Source organism: Haemaphysalis longicornis, unplaced genomic scaffold (assembly GCF_048455015.1).
Source record: "Haemaphysalis longicornis isolate Haplotype H1 unplaced genomic scaffold, Haemaphysalis longicornis Haplotype H1 scaffold_9, whole genome shotgun sequence".
Taxonomy (NCBI): Eukaryota; Metazoa; Arthropoda; class Arachnida; order Ixodida; family Ixodidae; genus Haemaphysalis; species Haemaphysalis longicornis.
In genome coordinates this window covers 80,441,005-80,456,278 of record NW_027526460.1, presented here as the reverse complement: position 1 = coordinate 80,456,278, position 15,274 = coordinate 80,441,005, and the positions used below count along the sequence as shown (strand labels likewise).

The following is a 15,274-nucleotide window of genomic DNA, read 5'->3' as shown; positions in this document are numbered from 1 at the left end:
TGAAGAGAAAATACAACTTTGTTTAATTTGAAAGAACTAGGATTCAGTATCTCACTCAGTTCCATTAGAGCCACAAAAGATGTTTTATTAACGAAAAAAAAAAAAAAGCAAGAAGTATTTATAAAGTTTCAAATTTTGCTCCACAGTGACGTGTTATGAGCAAGAATGACGTCACACGGGCCAACAATAAAACATAATTTTCAGTGCGTTAACTGCACGTTAGCATTCAAGTGATGCGGTCAAGTGGAACTAGAGGCCCCATTACAGACGTCCAGTCATGTGCCGTCGCGACAGGTCAGTTAGGCGACCGCCAATCACACAAACAAGGTTCCGCGTGACGTCATAGAAAAGTTGCGGGAAATTGGCTAGGGGGTCGCGACTGCTTCACACGTTTTCTTTAATATCTCCATTATTTGTTCGAAGATTGCGATGATATTGGTACCATTGTTATCGGGACTAAGCTGTCTTTCTAATAAACCCAACTTGTATTTTGTCTTCATGGCTTCTTTAACAAAACCAGCAAAATGCCCAGCGCTCGTGTGTACGTGCCTCGCAATGACCGTACAGCATCCCTGGAGCATGTTTGTCAAGCAAAGCTCACCAACTTAGGGAGATTGGCCAAGATTGCGGCGACCACCGGCAGTTAAAAAAAACCAAGAAAATGCCAAGCACTTGCGGGTGCGTACCTCACGGCGACCTCCCAGTGTTCTCGGAACATGTCTGTCAGGCCAAACATACCCAATTAGGGAGACTGGACAAGATTACCTCAAAAAAAAAAAAAAATAAAGACTCCAGCGTTTGGCGCAATCGCGGCAACACTTGCTCAGAACGAGACAGACATGTCGCAGCGTACGCACTTCCAAGGTGATGTCCAATGATTAACACTTCTAAAAAATTAAAGAAGCTCACACTTACAGCAATAATTATCGAGTAAAGGTCGTTGCGGCAGGGAAGAAGAAGCAAATCGGCTGCAATTGTGGACTTCAAATTTTGTTTTGGTCGTGAAGGCTGTGTACAGCTTCACTACATTTAAGTCTTGCACGTTAGTGTGAGCTTCCTTCATTTTTTCAGTTTTCACCTCCATCAGAAAAGCAGCCGCGGCGGCCAGGAATTGAACCCGCGTCTTGTGCTTAGCAGCCCAACTTTGCATAATACACACATCGCTTGACTGTAGCACTATCCAATGACAGAGAGTGCATAATGTATGGCAAATGCGTGTGCAGGGTAACTTTTTGATAGCTCAAGGCCACTTAGGGAAAAAAAAGGACCACTTCGGCGTCCCAACCTATGTGCACATTCAGTTTACAGTGAAGACACTGTTGACCTAGAACTGCTTTCATTTCTTCTGCGATGTCATCCATTTTAATATAGCTGGATTTGAGTATCATTCGAAGCAGCAAAAATATGGCACAAAACCTAAATGGCTGACAAGGCAAGAGTACTACTGCCAAACTGCTTGAACTTGCACTGAAAACTGAAAAAAAAAAAAAAAAAAAAACCCTTCAAAATGCAATAAACTCGAGTTGGGAATGCAAAATGCAAAAGCTGAAACTTGACTGGAGGCATTCTGTGGTTTCCCATGTGAACCTGCACGTGCCCACGCTTTGCTTTTCTCTGTGTCTGATTTAATAGCACATGATATGGGACACATCGCAGTCAAAAGCAGCTCTGGGACTGACTTTCGATGCCTATGCTGGTGTCGACTGTAGGCCATTTAATGCTTTGAAGAAAAAATACAACTGGGTTCAAATTAAACAAACTGGCCCTTGGAAAACCACTCAGCGCCATTTGAGCCATGAAAGACACTTTTTCAACTGGAAGAGTGCAAAAAAACATGGTTATCGATGTTATTAGCATTCAAGTGAGTGCAACATTGACATCAATTTGCTATGGTAGAGTGAAGACCATGTGGTCTTTAAGGGCTGTTTCCCCTTTCAAATCCTCACATTGTTATTCTGGCATAAAGCGCTACCCATGCCACATCCTCTCTTCTTTCATTGGCTTTGGGCCATATGGCCGACAAACAAGTTTTCATTTGCAGGAGCGTTCTAATGCTTCACATAGCAACATAGGTAATCGAAGCAGGGATTTTGGATTGCCGGTGCTGTGTACAGTGTAAAGAAAGCCCAAACAAAGTTACTCTTTTGCACTACTGCCTGATGAAGGGAGATGTAAGATGACAATTGAAGTTTTGAAGTGTTTTAGAGCTGTCGCAATAGTGTATGCAGATGACTGCTTCACAAGCAAACGCACGAAACTGGAATGTCTATCGAAACAACAGATATGACTGAAACAGCAATCACTACACACTGGTGATTTCCACATGGAATGCACTCGTCAAAATTCACAAAAACGGTGAGTCTGACTAACGCCCCTGCAACCCTGTTCGCTGTCAACATTAAGAGAACATTTTTACGTCGAAGGAGGCTCAATCAATTTTTGTTTCCAATTTCTGGTTGAAACAACAGCAGCACGCATAAAGTCCACAAACCTGGAGCTGCATCAGTGGCTACCTGAGACTACATTGTCGAGAAATTTTTCACATTCAGTGCTCGTGAAAGTCAATGTTGTGGTGTAGAGTGGCAGGTTCGCTCAGACTTGCTCTTCAAGACGGTCTTGAATCCGTCTCAACTCCCGCATGAAGATGCGGTTGAACGGCCCGGCACCTTGGGAAGACGTAGACGCCGCTCTCCGCTTGGTGGCGCTACTCTTCTTCTTCTTCTGTGCTGACTTCGAATCTGCATTCCCTGAAGAAGCATTCTGTAAAAGAACCATGCCGTCTGGTTATAAAAAGGAGGGGCGGAATATGGATCCTTAAATTACACCACAAGTATGAAAATGGCTGCTTTATGAGTGGACTACTGGACTTAAACGCTTCCAGCATTTTAGGTGCGGAGTACCTTAGGACCGCACAATGTCTGTCCGCGTCCGTGCGCATAGCATTCACAATCGCAAAAAATCGCACAGGCACCGGCAGGATTCGAGCCTGTGTCTGGTAGACGAGACAGATTTAGTGTCAGTCGTCTTACCCACTGGGCTACGACCGTGAGTTAGTACCCAGGATTCAAACGTCTTACTCCCTCACCTGTAACAGTGCAGAGTACCTTAGGACCTCCCAATGTCCATTCGCGTCCATCCGTGCGCACACTACCATCAAGCGAAAATGAAGCGGAATTCGATTTGAGCCATGAGTTGCAGTTTTATTTAGGGAATAATCAAGGTGCAACTCACGGTTCAAATAGAATGACGGTCGAGGCGCAAACCGGATGTCACTCGGAGCGCAACTTGGATGTCATTTCGAGTCCCCGTACTCCGCACCCTCGCCATCATCCACGGAGTGTAGGTGCTGCCATTTTTTTTAGAGTGGCATATACATGGGGTTGTTCGTTTTCAGGTAAAACGCGATATTACAGTAAAGCCCGCTTATATCGAACACGGATATATCGAATTATTGCCTATATCGAACCCTTGTATAATTCTGGTAAAAAGTACATGCATTTAAAACTTTTTATATCGAACGCGATTTTGCTCACAATGGATATATCGAACTCTCCCACGCGGGATTTTTCGCTCTCCTTAGGCATGCGGCAGGCTTTCCCGCAATGCATTGGTGCGGAGCGGTGGCGCAGGTGTTGCTTGCGACTCCCGCGCGAGCTCAGGCGCGTCGAAACCGTCCGTGAACGAGTGGTCTAGCTCCACGCATGCATGCCGTCGGAGCCGAAAGCACCACATTGGGCGCTGCGGGATGCGGTGTCAACAAACTTAAGTCCACGCCACTCCCTGCGCGCACTTGCTTGGTTCGTTGGGTTTGACGTTATTCACTTGTATCCATGCTTGTCTCCGCTCTGTCAAAGATGCCTCCAAACCGCTTCCGAGCACAAGCGAAGCCGTCACTTCCGTGGCCCTGCTACGGCGATACTGCAGTGCCACTGAGGGCAGCGGTCTTGTGCTTGTCGACTGTTTAAATACTGTGAAGAACTACGTGGAGGCTACACTCACGCAGTTCTTCTGCCCCAATAAATTAATGTTTTCTTTCCGAGAAAGTGTATCAATAGTGAACTGCAGGGTGGTAAGAGCTCAGTGTTAGCTCGTGACTGCGTCGGCAAGATTGCTCTTATATAAGTTATCGAACTATTTTACAATCCTCGCGCTGTTTGATATAAGCGGGCTTTACTGTACCCTATTGCTACACCCCGAACATGTTTCGGGAGAATCAGGTTAAACCCAATTTCCCCTTTTCAAAGTAGCGATCTGTACAATGTGGGCTGACAGTCCGTCGTTCCCAACCAGTACTTGCTGGAATCAAGCCCCCAAAAACCACAGCTTTCGAACTCATCAAGTATTGGCATGACTCTACCACTCGCTACCCTAGGCTGGCAAGTGCTGCGCTGACATTTTTGTGCCTGGCTAACAGAAGCTGTGATGTCGGAAGAACTTGGCCCCGGCTCAGATATGTCCGCATGCAGATGATAATGTACGCAAACAAGGATGTGTAAAAAACTGATGACCTGCTGCAGCTTTTTGTGAATCAAATGTTTAATTTCTTAGAAGTTATCAATGCTGTTTGCTGTCATCATTACTAATTCATTTCCAAACAAACGCCAAATTTCGGGGAGTATTTGTTAGAAAGACCTGATTCCCCCCCCGATTACCAGCTTGGAACAAGTACAAATTTTAATGCTAGTTAAGAAGCTCGTGATACCTTCTGATAAAATAAACCGAGTGTAATACCTAATAAATCTGTAGATTTATCAAAAAAAAAACCTAACTTTGAAACCCAATTTCTCCCTGATTATCAGTTTGAGAAATAGCAACAGATTTTTACCCCCCTCCCCCAATTTAAAAAAAATTATAAAATCCAAAAACTAACAACCCTACATATACAGCCACAGAATGATTTTTCGGACCCTCAATGGGCTGTGATAGCGTCCGGAAAATAGTGCAGCCCGAAAAACCAAATTCACAGAAAAAAAGTAATTTCATTTACCGAGCAGGTTGAAAAACTTGTCAATATATTTCTGCGGAGCGCTACGTTGCAGTACCAATAGGTCAGCTTGCATGTCGGTGTAAGCGGCGATACAAACAGCACGACTGACCATATGTGACTAAACGGCCACCGTAGCGACTAACAACTTCCTTCCTCCACATGGCTCGCGGGATGTTGTTGATGTACGCAGTGCCTGCTATCGTGGCTGTATGCGAGATCAGCTGGTGATACGCATGCAACGCAAAATAAAGGCTGCAGAAAAACAAAATGCCAGCGATATTGTTCGTGTTTTCAGTAGCTTTTGACTTTTGATCGAAAAAAAAAATTGCAGAACATCGAACTAAAAGGTTTCCAAACATCCGAAATTTGGTCAAGTGTTATACACTGACTCTATGGAGCGTGTAACGGTGCCATGGCAGAGTCCGGGTATTCAGGTAGGTGCACCAAATAGGGCGTCTCCAAAATCGGTTGGCGACTGTAATGAAGAAAGCAATCTTCGCACGACCTACACAAATTTAAATGTGAACTTACTACGTCTCTAAGCGATTTTGGCTGAATAACTATGAGCGGTTTATATTTAGTTGCATTCAGTGTTTTCACGAGTGTGAGGGTAGCAGCTAGCTAGTAACACACGAATCGAACAGCACAAATGGGATACGGAGAGCGAAAAGGACAACAAACAAGTGTGAGGGTAGCAGCTAGCTAGTAACACACGAAGCGAACAGCACAAATGGGATACGGACAGCAAAAAGGACAACAAACAAGTGCTACTTGATGTCTCGTCATTTGGCTAGTGACAAAGAAAGAGTGCACACCGATCGGTTACTAGGACTCAGCCGTTTATTTAGTGAAGCAAAATGGCAAAACTCCTACTCCCCGCTGGTGCAGCACCGAAGGCACCGAACACGATAAGTCATATTACGTCCAGCGCTCAGGTAACCCGAGCGCAGCATGGGAAAGGCACCCTCAGCGCCCGCAAATGAAGTACGCATCCCCTACACTTTGGACTATCAGTGACCCGTTTCCACTGTCCGCATACCACCTTTGCGTTGTTCGCATTTAATGTTTTGATACGGCAGCTGCAGCAACGTCATCTTTTAATACTGCAGGTGTTGCAAGTAAGCAGCATTAGCATTGTACAGTCTAATCCCGCTACAACGAAGTCCGCTTCAACGAAATTTCCACTTCGATGAAATATTTCCAATTCCCCGTCAGCTAGCCATAGATGTCAATGCAACAAAGTCCTCGCCACAAGGAACCATTTGTCTGGCTTCCTAGCACCCATCCTTGTTTTTCTTCCTTTTCCTCATATGTTTTATGCCATCGCTGCCATGGAAGGCTTAGTCAATGTTACTGCGTAGGAGCTTCACGACACAACACGCAATGCCGTGAAGCTGCATTAAACGAAAAACCCCGCGTACTATCCGCACCAATACTGTGCCACTAAAATTTTCGCATTGTTGGTGTAGGTTATACGCACGAAAATACGGTACGTCCTTAATGCTGGCCACTGCTGCCCATATCTCATCCCTGTAGCCCAAAATTTGAAAGTTTTCCAATATTTCTTGCATTTTTTTGGTTAAAGAAACCTCTCTCCTGGCTGGAATGGGGCTGAGTGAGTTACCAAAGGCTAGCACTTTCAAACTGACCAAAGGTGTATCTGGTCTTCAGGGTAGCAGTAGCCGTACCTCCGACTTGCCCACCTCGGCCATCTTGGCTTGAATCCGGCTAATCAGCCGTCGGCACTGGCACTTGAGGGAGTGACGCGTACCGGGAACTTGAGCCTGGTTCAACTGCTTCAGCAGCTGCTCCCCTTGGCTGCACAAAAGAGTAGAACAATAGTATCATGACACGGAAGCATGGTCAAACAAACAGCCCTGATCAGCAAGGCCGAAAGATGGGTTATGCTTTATACCCCTGCTACACTAGCGTCCGAATGTCATTTGGACCAAATGTCATTTGACTCAAATGTTAAGTTGTGCTGCTCCAATACGTTTTGAAATGCTGTTCAGCTCAAATGACATTTGAGCCAAATGAGCACCCAGAGAGACATTCGGGGCTCTCAAATGCCATTTCTAGCACTTTCACGCACAGCGTTCTAAGTCAGCATAAACAAATAAATACATTTCTGGCCTACTTGAAACAGACAAAATATTCTTAATTGTGGGACTTTGCTTAGGTACTTCTCGTGCACTAAAATCATGATATCAACATGTAATAATTCCATACTCTCAGCCCCACTGCGGGCAAGTGACAAACCAGTGTGGCCAGACAGCACAAAAAAAACCTCGATTGCAATTCAGAATTAAGCGAAAACCCCGTCAAAGCTTACGTTATTTATAATGTGATATCATTTTATTGCCAAAAGCTGCTACTAAATTTGATTGTTGCATTATACTGTGAAAACAGAACTCTACAGCAGCAGCGCCAGGCAGCATGGCAAGCAGTTGGTAAAGCTTTCAAATGCCATCGACATTGTAGTCGAGCACGGCAGATACTGAATGGCATTCGAAGCCACACATTTGAGTCAAATGACATTCGGTTCGAATGACACCACTGGGACGCCAGTGTTGCAGGGGTATTAGACTGCTCCAGAAACAAAGTTAAGCAACTCGAATAAGTGTTCACGCTGCTCTATTTGCGGCTGTAACGTCAGCAATGTCAAGCATCATGGAAATTAAGCATGTTTTCAAACAGGCAGAATCCTGTGAAAGCATCAGCATCAGAAGCATTATAAGAAGCATAGCACACATACTCACACGGACAGATGCACACATTCACACACACACACACACAGAGAGAGAGAGAGAGAGAGAGAGAGAGAGAGATTAAGTGGGTGCCTATATGAGTATTATATTGCTATTAAGGCCATGAGTTCTTTATCTACATTGGTATGGTATTTGCTTTGCCACGTTACTTTACTGGAGCTCTGAAAAGCCCAAACCAATCATTTAGGACAAACACCTTAAAGGAGTACTGACACCAAATTTTGACACCTAAAAAATGATATAATTGGCTTCAGTAGTTTGTACAGATGCCTCACAGAAATTTTTGCAGCGATCCGAGGCCGGAATCACATCTAAAATCGATTTTGATTGTCCAGGCCGCGAGCTTCCACAAATCGGCAGCACTAGCGAAATCGCTTTCGGCGTGACGAAACATTGGCCTGCGTGTCTGGCCGGTTCAGGGTGACGTCATATAGTCGTTTCCGGAACCGGAAACGATATCCTGCGCTGCTGTTGTCGGTGGTATTCGTTTGGGCAGGAGACGTGGGCGTAGCTGTGTGAGCAATGCTTGTAAACGTTGCGTGTTCGACGTCTTTGCTCTTCAGTTCGTTGCCGGCGCATGGTGTTCGGCACTGGTGCCGAAAACTGCGCGATGTCGACGGGCACCGCGCCGACGCGGCGGTGCGCGTCGCCGAGCTCGCCCAAGTTGTGCTATGGCAAGCTTGCGGTATGCGAAGTACTGCTCGTGGAAGCCTGTCCGAGCAAATCGACGCCGACGCCAAGATGCATTATTTACCACGCGACAACATGCAGCGCTAAACGTGGACTGAGTTCGTGCGCAGCGGCGGCCGCAAGAACTGTCGCCCAAGCCAGCGGGCTCGGGGTTGCACGGGTCACCTTGGGTGTTGGGAACTTTAGGCTTAGTATCGTGGCGACTATTTGATCACTGGTATCTGTACAACTGCGAATGACCCTCCCTTACACAACTTTTCACCACACTATCATCCCCTTTTTCGCATTTTGGCAATAATTTCCGTTTCAGCAATCGGTGACCAAGACATCTGCCGCGGCCTGTTTTGATTCTAGCGCGCAGGTGGCGCCATCTTTCGGCCGCTCGCCGCGCCGCGGTGCCAGCAGTGCTGGGTCGCAGCGCCGAACCTCCGCTGCCGGTCAGCGTAGGCTTACCATCGCGGCAAATATCTGAACGCCACTTTTAAATTCAGCGCTGATAACAACTCCTAGCACAATTTTCAACACACTAACATCTACTTTCTCGCATGTGGAGCTTCTTTTTCGTGATCAGATTGATTAGAAGAGTGGCGACAAGCTGTTGCTATCACGATCTGCGCCGGTCCGAGCCGCAGTGATATTAAAAAAACGGACGACGGCGAAGACATCGCCGGCCTAATCGCCTGGCCAAATAAAGTTGTTCTGTCTGTCGGGTGGCAGCGACTCATCCGAGTCTGACGATTCAGACGACATGTCGACTGCGCGGGCAAGTGCGGACTGCAATCGTAGCAGACGATGCGGCGAACGCATGGAGGAAAGAAAAACGTCCCTGACGTCACGGGTGAGACCGTGATGTAAGGCTGGCCCGCTTGCAGGCTGGCCATCGAACGGCCATTTTCCCGCGCGGCGACCAAATTTGAAATTGGTTGCAATAAACGTGCTATAATTAATTCTGTGTTGGCGGCTGACGGCTTTCGGTTCGATTTTCGTAATTACTGGGCCAATAGGTATTCTTTACAGCATAAAAACTGAAAGCGAGAAATTTCGTGTCAGTACTCCTTTAACCATTTCCATATAGAAGATAGCTCAGCTCTTCGAGCGTTACTTGCGCAAGGTGCGATTGATGTGCACAGCTCATAAGAAATTATTTTCCTCGGTTACACAAACCTGAAAACATCTCAGCCTGATTGACTGCTCAGTTGTAACCGCGAATGCCACTAGATGGTGCAAGGAGTATGCGGAAGAGAAATTTAAAACTTTTTCTTCTTGTTGGGCTTTTTCAACTGTCATTTCAAGATGGCGACTCACAAGGTGAGAGTCAATGATTCCTCAAGAAGTATTAACAAGGAATGAGGTTTTCAGGTTCACATTCTTCTTCACAAAGTAAAACCAAAATGAAACTTCTATTCGATTCTGGTAAGTCCTTCATCAAGTGGCTTACTTCATGTGCAGTACAATCTTCCAATGTAATTGAGACCACAGATAAGTAATGCATTGAGGATAGGATGAACATTGTTTCATGACATACCTACGTTGTTTCTGCTCACAGTCACTCGGGAAAGCTATGCCCAGTGAATCCTCTTGTACGCACATAACGACAGAGTGAATGAACATTATATGCCTCTCAACCACACATCTTGCTTCATTTATTAATTTGAACCACCTGCACAAATAGAAACGTCAATTTTTTTTTTTAGTTTTCTCAGTTTTTTTTTTTTATCTTTCCAGGGTAGAGAAGTACACCCGATAAATACGTCTACCGCACACTGAAACAGACTGACCTTTCAACAATCCATACATTGAAATAAATTAAGTCTGTAAATAAATCACTTTTTTGATGCACCACTTGGAACTAATTTTACAACTCATTAAACTATGGTGTTTGAAATGGGCATTCGAAATGGTTCCTTGCCACTGGTGCCACCAAGGTTTAATGAGCTGTAAAATTAGTTCCAAGTGGTGCATCAAAAAACCGATTCTCTCATTGCACTCACCAGGGTTCATAGTATTGGAAAACACAAAGATTACAGCTTTATGACCAACACTGTTTTGTCTATTGTTTCACCAAAAATGGCTAATTATCTTGGTAATTACCTGACTTACTTACTCAAAAAATGAAGGCATATTTGAAATCAGAGGGGGAAAAGCAGCAAGGCTGACAAATTTCACAGAGTTTACTTAACAATTAAAGGAAGCTGTTTAAGCAGTAGTGTCCCTTTTTAAAAGAACAGTGCCTCACTGCTACAGACTACAAAGCGCAACACAAATGGCCTGTCTACTTAGTAAGCTTAGCTTAGGTGGAAGAAAATCGCAACAGAGGATTGGTCCGCAACATAGGTGTTGCTTTTTTTAACTTGGAATTTCAGCAAAAGGTTCGTAAATCATGCGAGAACACGCTAAATATTGTAGCTTAAATAGGTTCACAGCCCTCCTTTCGCATGAGACCGTCAATTAAGCCAGCATTTATCTGCACCCCGGTTATACAACACCCCGGTCATACGACGCTTTCTCGCTGTCCTTTGAAAGTCGTATTATCGGGGTTTCACTGTACTACATCCACTGCAGAAAACCGTCGCCTGCGGTTGCCCACGCTACCTGGTGGCATTTAAGAAATCAAATGCCAACAACAACGAAAGATTCCACTACATAGGTTCCACATTCTGCTTGGAATGCTCGTGGAGTAGGGCTACATGGTTCTATAAATGTTGTAGCAGGGTGCCTCGATTCACGTGCATCTCCGCCGTACGGCAGTGCTGGCATCGAGGCATCCGACTTCGAGCAGTGGAACACGGTAAATTTAAATTGATTTGAGCAAACCTCTAGCGTGTTATCTTGGGAGGAACGAGATGGGAGAGGAACAGCACGAGAGGCAAGCGGGAAAGAGAAGGGAGGCGTTTACTTGGCAGGGGCGCCAGACAACTATCGTCTTTCGTCGGCATTTGCAACGAAAGGAGCAGATACGTGGCTATTATTTTATCCTAAAATGTACCTTTAGCTCAATTCTTCACATTCTTTTTTTAAATAAAGGTGGTTTTGTATCTTTAGGCCGGTATAGGAGTGGGGCGCAGCATACCAACATGTTTAAGTGTACCTATCTCGGAATGAAATATCACCGAGTCGCACTCACAACAGGAGGTGCACGAGGTCCCTGCTAGCAGCGTCGGGCTGAGAGGCCGCCCGTAGTTCGGTATCGCTTCCGCTCCTGGGCAGACCCCTGGCACCGACAACGCACACATCACGGTGCCTGTCCTCAGCGGAGTCCTGCTGCTTGGTGCTGCACTGGGGCTTGGCCTTGTTCAGCAGCGAGACGAGGTTCTGCAGGTTGGCGGGAAGGGAGTGGCTCGCACTGGTGCTCTGGAAACACAAGCCGCATCGCACAAAATGGCTGAGAAGATGAGAGCGGCAATTTTGTGGTCTCACTCATGTGCCTGTTCTTGGCAGCTTTGAGCAAAACTACTCCAAAACTGCTCTCGCAATAGAAGTTCTATGAGCAAAGAGAATACGGAGTTGCTTTGGAGCATTCTGCACTGTCCAAAATAAAAAATACTTTAAAAGAGGCCACTGCTCTTTAAACAATTTCTTTTAATTGTTAAGTAAACTCTGTGAAATTTGTCAGCCTTGCTGCTTTTTTTCCCACTGATTTCAAATATGCCATTATTTTTTGAGTAAGTCAATTAGTTACCAAGATAATTAGACATAGTTAATCATTTCGGAAGGAACAAAAGACAAAAGAGTGTTGGTCATAACACTGTAATCTTCATATTCTCCAATACTATGAACCCTGGTGAGTGCAATAAGAGAATCAGTTCTTTGATGCACCACTCGGAACTAATTCTACAGCTCATTAAACCTCGGTGGCGCCAGTGGCAAGGAACTATTTGGAATGCCCATTTCAAACACCAAAGTTTATGCACAGCCATAAAGTTGATGTGCAACAATTGTAAAAAATTATTAAGAATCATAACTACAACTCTTCACGTAAGGGACAATTTATAGTCATTCTGTCCTTATATTAGTGTTTTACACAAGTGGCGACGACACGTGTTCAACATGACGTAATGCATATGTTAGCTCTTACAAAACTATTCTGCACTCACCTACGGGTCATAAACTTGGAGGCTCACTAAAGGGGTCCAACCTAAACTGAGCATGACTCAGCAAGCAATGGAACGGAAGGAGATAGGTGCAACATTAAGGCACAAGAAGAGTGCGGAGTAGGTCAGGGAACAAACGCGTGTTAAAGACCTTGTTAAAGACATAGTAGTAGAAATTAAGAAGAAGAAATGGACATGGGCAGGGCATGTAATGCCAAGGCAAGATGACCGTTGGTCATCAAGGGCAACAGAGTGGATCCCTAGAGAAGGCAAGCGTTGCAGGGGGCGGCAGAAAGTTAGATGGGCAGATGAGATCAGGAAGTTTGCGGGGATAAATTGGTCACAGTTGGCACAGGACCGAGGTAATTAGAGAATAATGGGAGAGGCCTTTGCCCTACAGTGGGTGTAGATAGGATGAAGATGATTATTATGATGATGATGACAATGATGTCTGCACAGAGCACCAAATACAGACTCTACTCACTTTGCTTAGAATGAAAGGCACATCTGCTACGGTCAGCCTGCACTGGTCCAGTCGGCTGGGAGGAGGGTTGGTGTGCCTGACGGCAGATGTCGACTTCGACCTGCGAGCCTTGTGTGGTTGCTTCGCGGGCACTGGCGGCTCAGGCACCTGACAGCAATGATTTGAAAAGGTTGTCACTCTGGTGGCTTCTAGATCAAGCAGGCCTAAGAACAGTAGAGTTGGTCATGGTGAAGATTAATGCTGAAGGTATGCATGTTATCCAATACGTACGACAGCCGGCATGACGTGGCAAAATTTTAACATTCAATGCAAGCATCGCCAGCGATTAATAAATGCTTCGATAAAATAAAAGCATCACGGTACCGCTACTTAACTTGTTGGGAATTTAAAGCGACAGCTTTGTTACGTACCACACGAAATATAGTCCTTAGAGAACCACCAGAGTTGCATAGCTCAAGTGATCATCTGTGAATTTTTTGTTTACGTTCAGTTTCGGCGGCTTTATATTTTGCAACCATTGAGGCAATAGAAATACGATTAGTTTCGCTCATTCGATCACATCAAAATGGAGACAGAGCATGCAGCGCTGAGCTTAGACATACCACATTCTTTTTTTTTCTTTTCTTTTTCATGCATGTTATCGCAGCAACAATCTCTCTGCAGGTTTCAGTTTGAAACCATGCCCCAAACTGGGCAAACACAAAATCTGACCGCCGGACAGTTTTATAATAACGCGGGCGCGACAAAGCCAACAGAGTGGTTCAAACACTTCACCTTTGGAGTCGTGCTTCTCGGCGCTCTGCTCTTATCGTCAAGAAACACGTCGTCGTTGGAGTACGCATTGAGGGCCGACGTCGCAACGTCCGGGTAGACCTCCGGGGTGCTCCTCAGGTTCGTAGAAAAGGCCAGAACTCTCCGCGCGTAACGCAGCTGATCTTCGAGCAAGGAACACTGGGCTTCCACCAGGGCGATGTGTTCTCCCAACTCTAAACACACGATGACGCAAGGGAGAGGATAACACGCAGAGTCAGAGATGCTTTCCAATGCTTTCACGTACGGTGCAACGAAGCATTGTGGCCCTACCTGAGTTCGCGCACTCCTGCGCTGCGCGCTTTTTCGCTTCGAGTCGGTGCACCTTATCCAACAACTTGGCGAGCGAATGTATGACTTCTGGGGATTGGAGAAATAGGATAGCGTTAGCTTGTAGTTAATCGGACAGTTTATGATGCAAATGAATAAGAATGGTTCTTACCATCGCCTTTCGTGCCGTGTAGTCCAGCGGGCTCCTTGACTTGCAACGGCATCAGTGGTGGTGTTGGAGTAGGAAAATATCACACTGTTTTGAGTGGTAGCGTTTGAAATGTTCGGTGCGACAGCGCCAAAAGTGACAGGCAGTAAACATACAAGAGCCACTTACGTCAAGCGCACAGATGCTGAAGAAGCTTTTCAAACCGCTTGAAACGTCAACTCAAAAACAAACACGCGCATTAAGACGGCTGCTGCCGCACAGCGGCGAAGAAGTGCTATAAGCGAAAAAGAGAAAACAAGTTTCGGTTTCGGTTTCATGCGGTATCAGGTGAAAGACTCACAGGAGAATAATATAAAGAATAAACCGTATTGAAGGATATTCTTTCGCTTTATATTCTTCGCCTCTGAATTCATGAACGCTCCTTCATCCACTGCCGCATAAAACCGAAACTCAGAGGCGAATAACAGTAGTCTATAGAAGGCAGCTGTCTGTTTTATGAATAACTGTGCCCTGCTAAAATGAATACAAGGATAGTTAAAAATTACTTATCTCTTTGTCTTAATGATTAGATTAGTAAAAATCCTTCGTGGAAGGAATCTTTTGTTGTAAAGGTACAACCACCCGTGTTAACTTTTTGACAACGTCTCGTGCCACACGCGTGGCACGAGCCACGCCCCCCTGGCAACAGCTGCTGCCACATGTTCCATTTGTGGAAAAGCACATTTTTCTGCTACTCATCATCATCAGCCCATCTACGCCCACAGGGCAAAGGCCTCTCCCATAGATCTCTGATTATCCTGGTCCTGTGCTAATTGCGACCAATTTGTCTCCACAAACGTCTTGATTTCATCTGCCCGTCTAACTATCTGCCCCCCTGCCACTATAATGCCCAAAATTAGCTCACTGAAAATTAATATTGATTGTAATGATCAACATAAACTGTGTCAAGTGGAGGGCTCCGAATGATGAGCTCCGTAGTAGAGGGCTCCGAATGAATTTTGAAAA

The 15,274-nt window shown here is 45.4% G+C and overlaps 1 protein-coding gene across 2 annotated transcripts; it reads right to left on the bottom strand.

Annotated features, from left to right (window-relative positions):
* Positions 1-59: 59 nt before the first annotated feature.
* Positions 60-14,426, bottom strand: LOC144153775 (uncharacterized). Of its 2 annotated transcripts, none has more exons than XM_077685500.1 (7): positions 14,273-14,426; positions 14,104-14,190; positions 13,795-14,006; positions 13,021-13,167; positions 11,570-11,796; positions 6,676-6,805; positions 60-2,760 (listed from the first exon to the last, which is right to left on the bottom strand). In XM_077685500.1, exons 1-7 carry the CDS (start codon positions 14,322-14,324, stop codon positions 2,593-2,595), a joined length of 1,023 nt encoding a protein of 340 aa, XP_077541626.1. In that variant the 5' UTR covers positions 14,325-14,426; the 3' UTR covers positions 60-2,592. The 2 variants fall into 2 exon arrangements, with proteins under 2 accessions (XP_077541626.1, XP_077541627.1); XM_077685501.1 differs by having other exon boundaries at positions 6,691-6,805.
* Between the last annotated feature and the right edge of the window lie 848 nt (positions 14,427-15,274).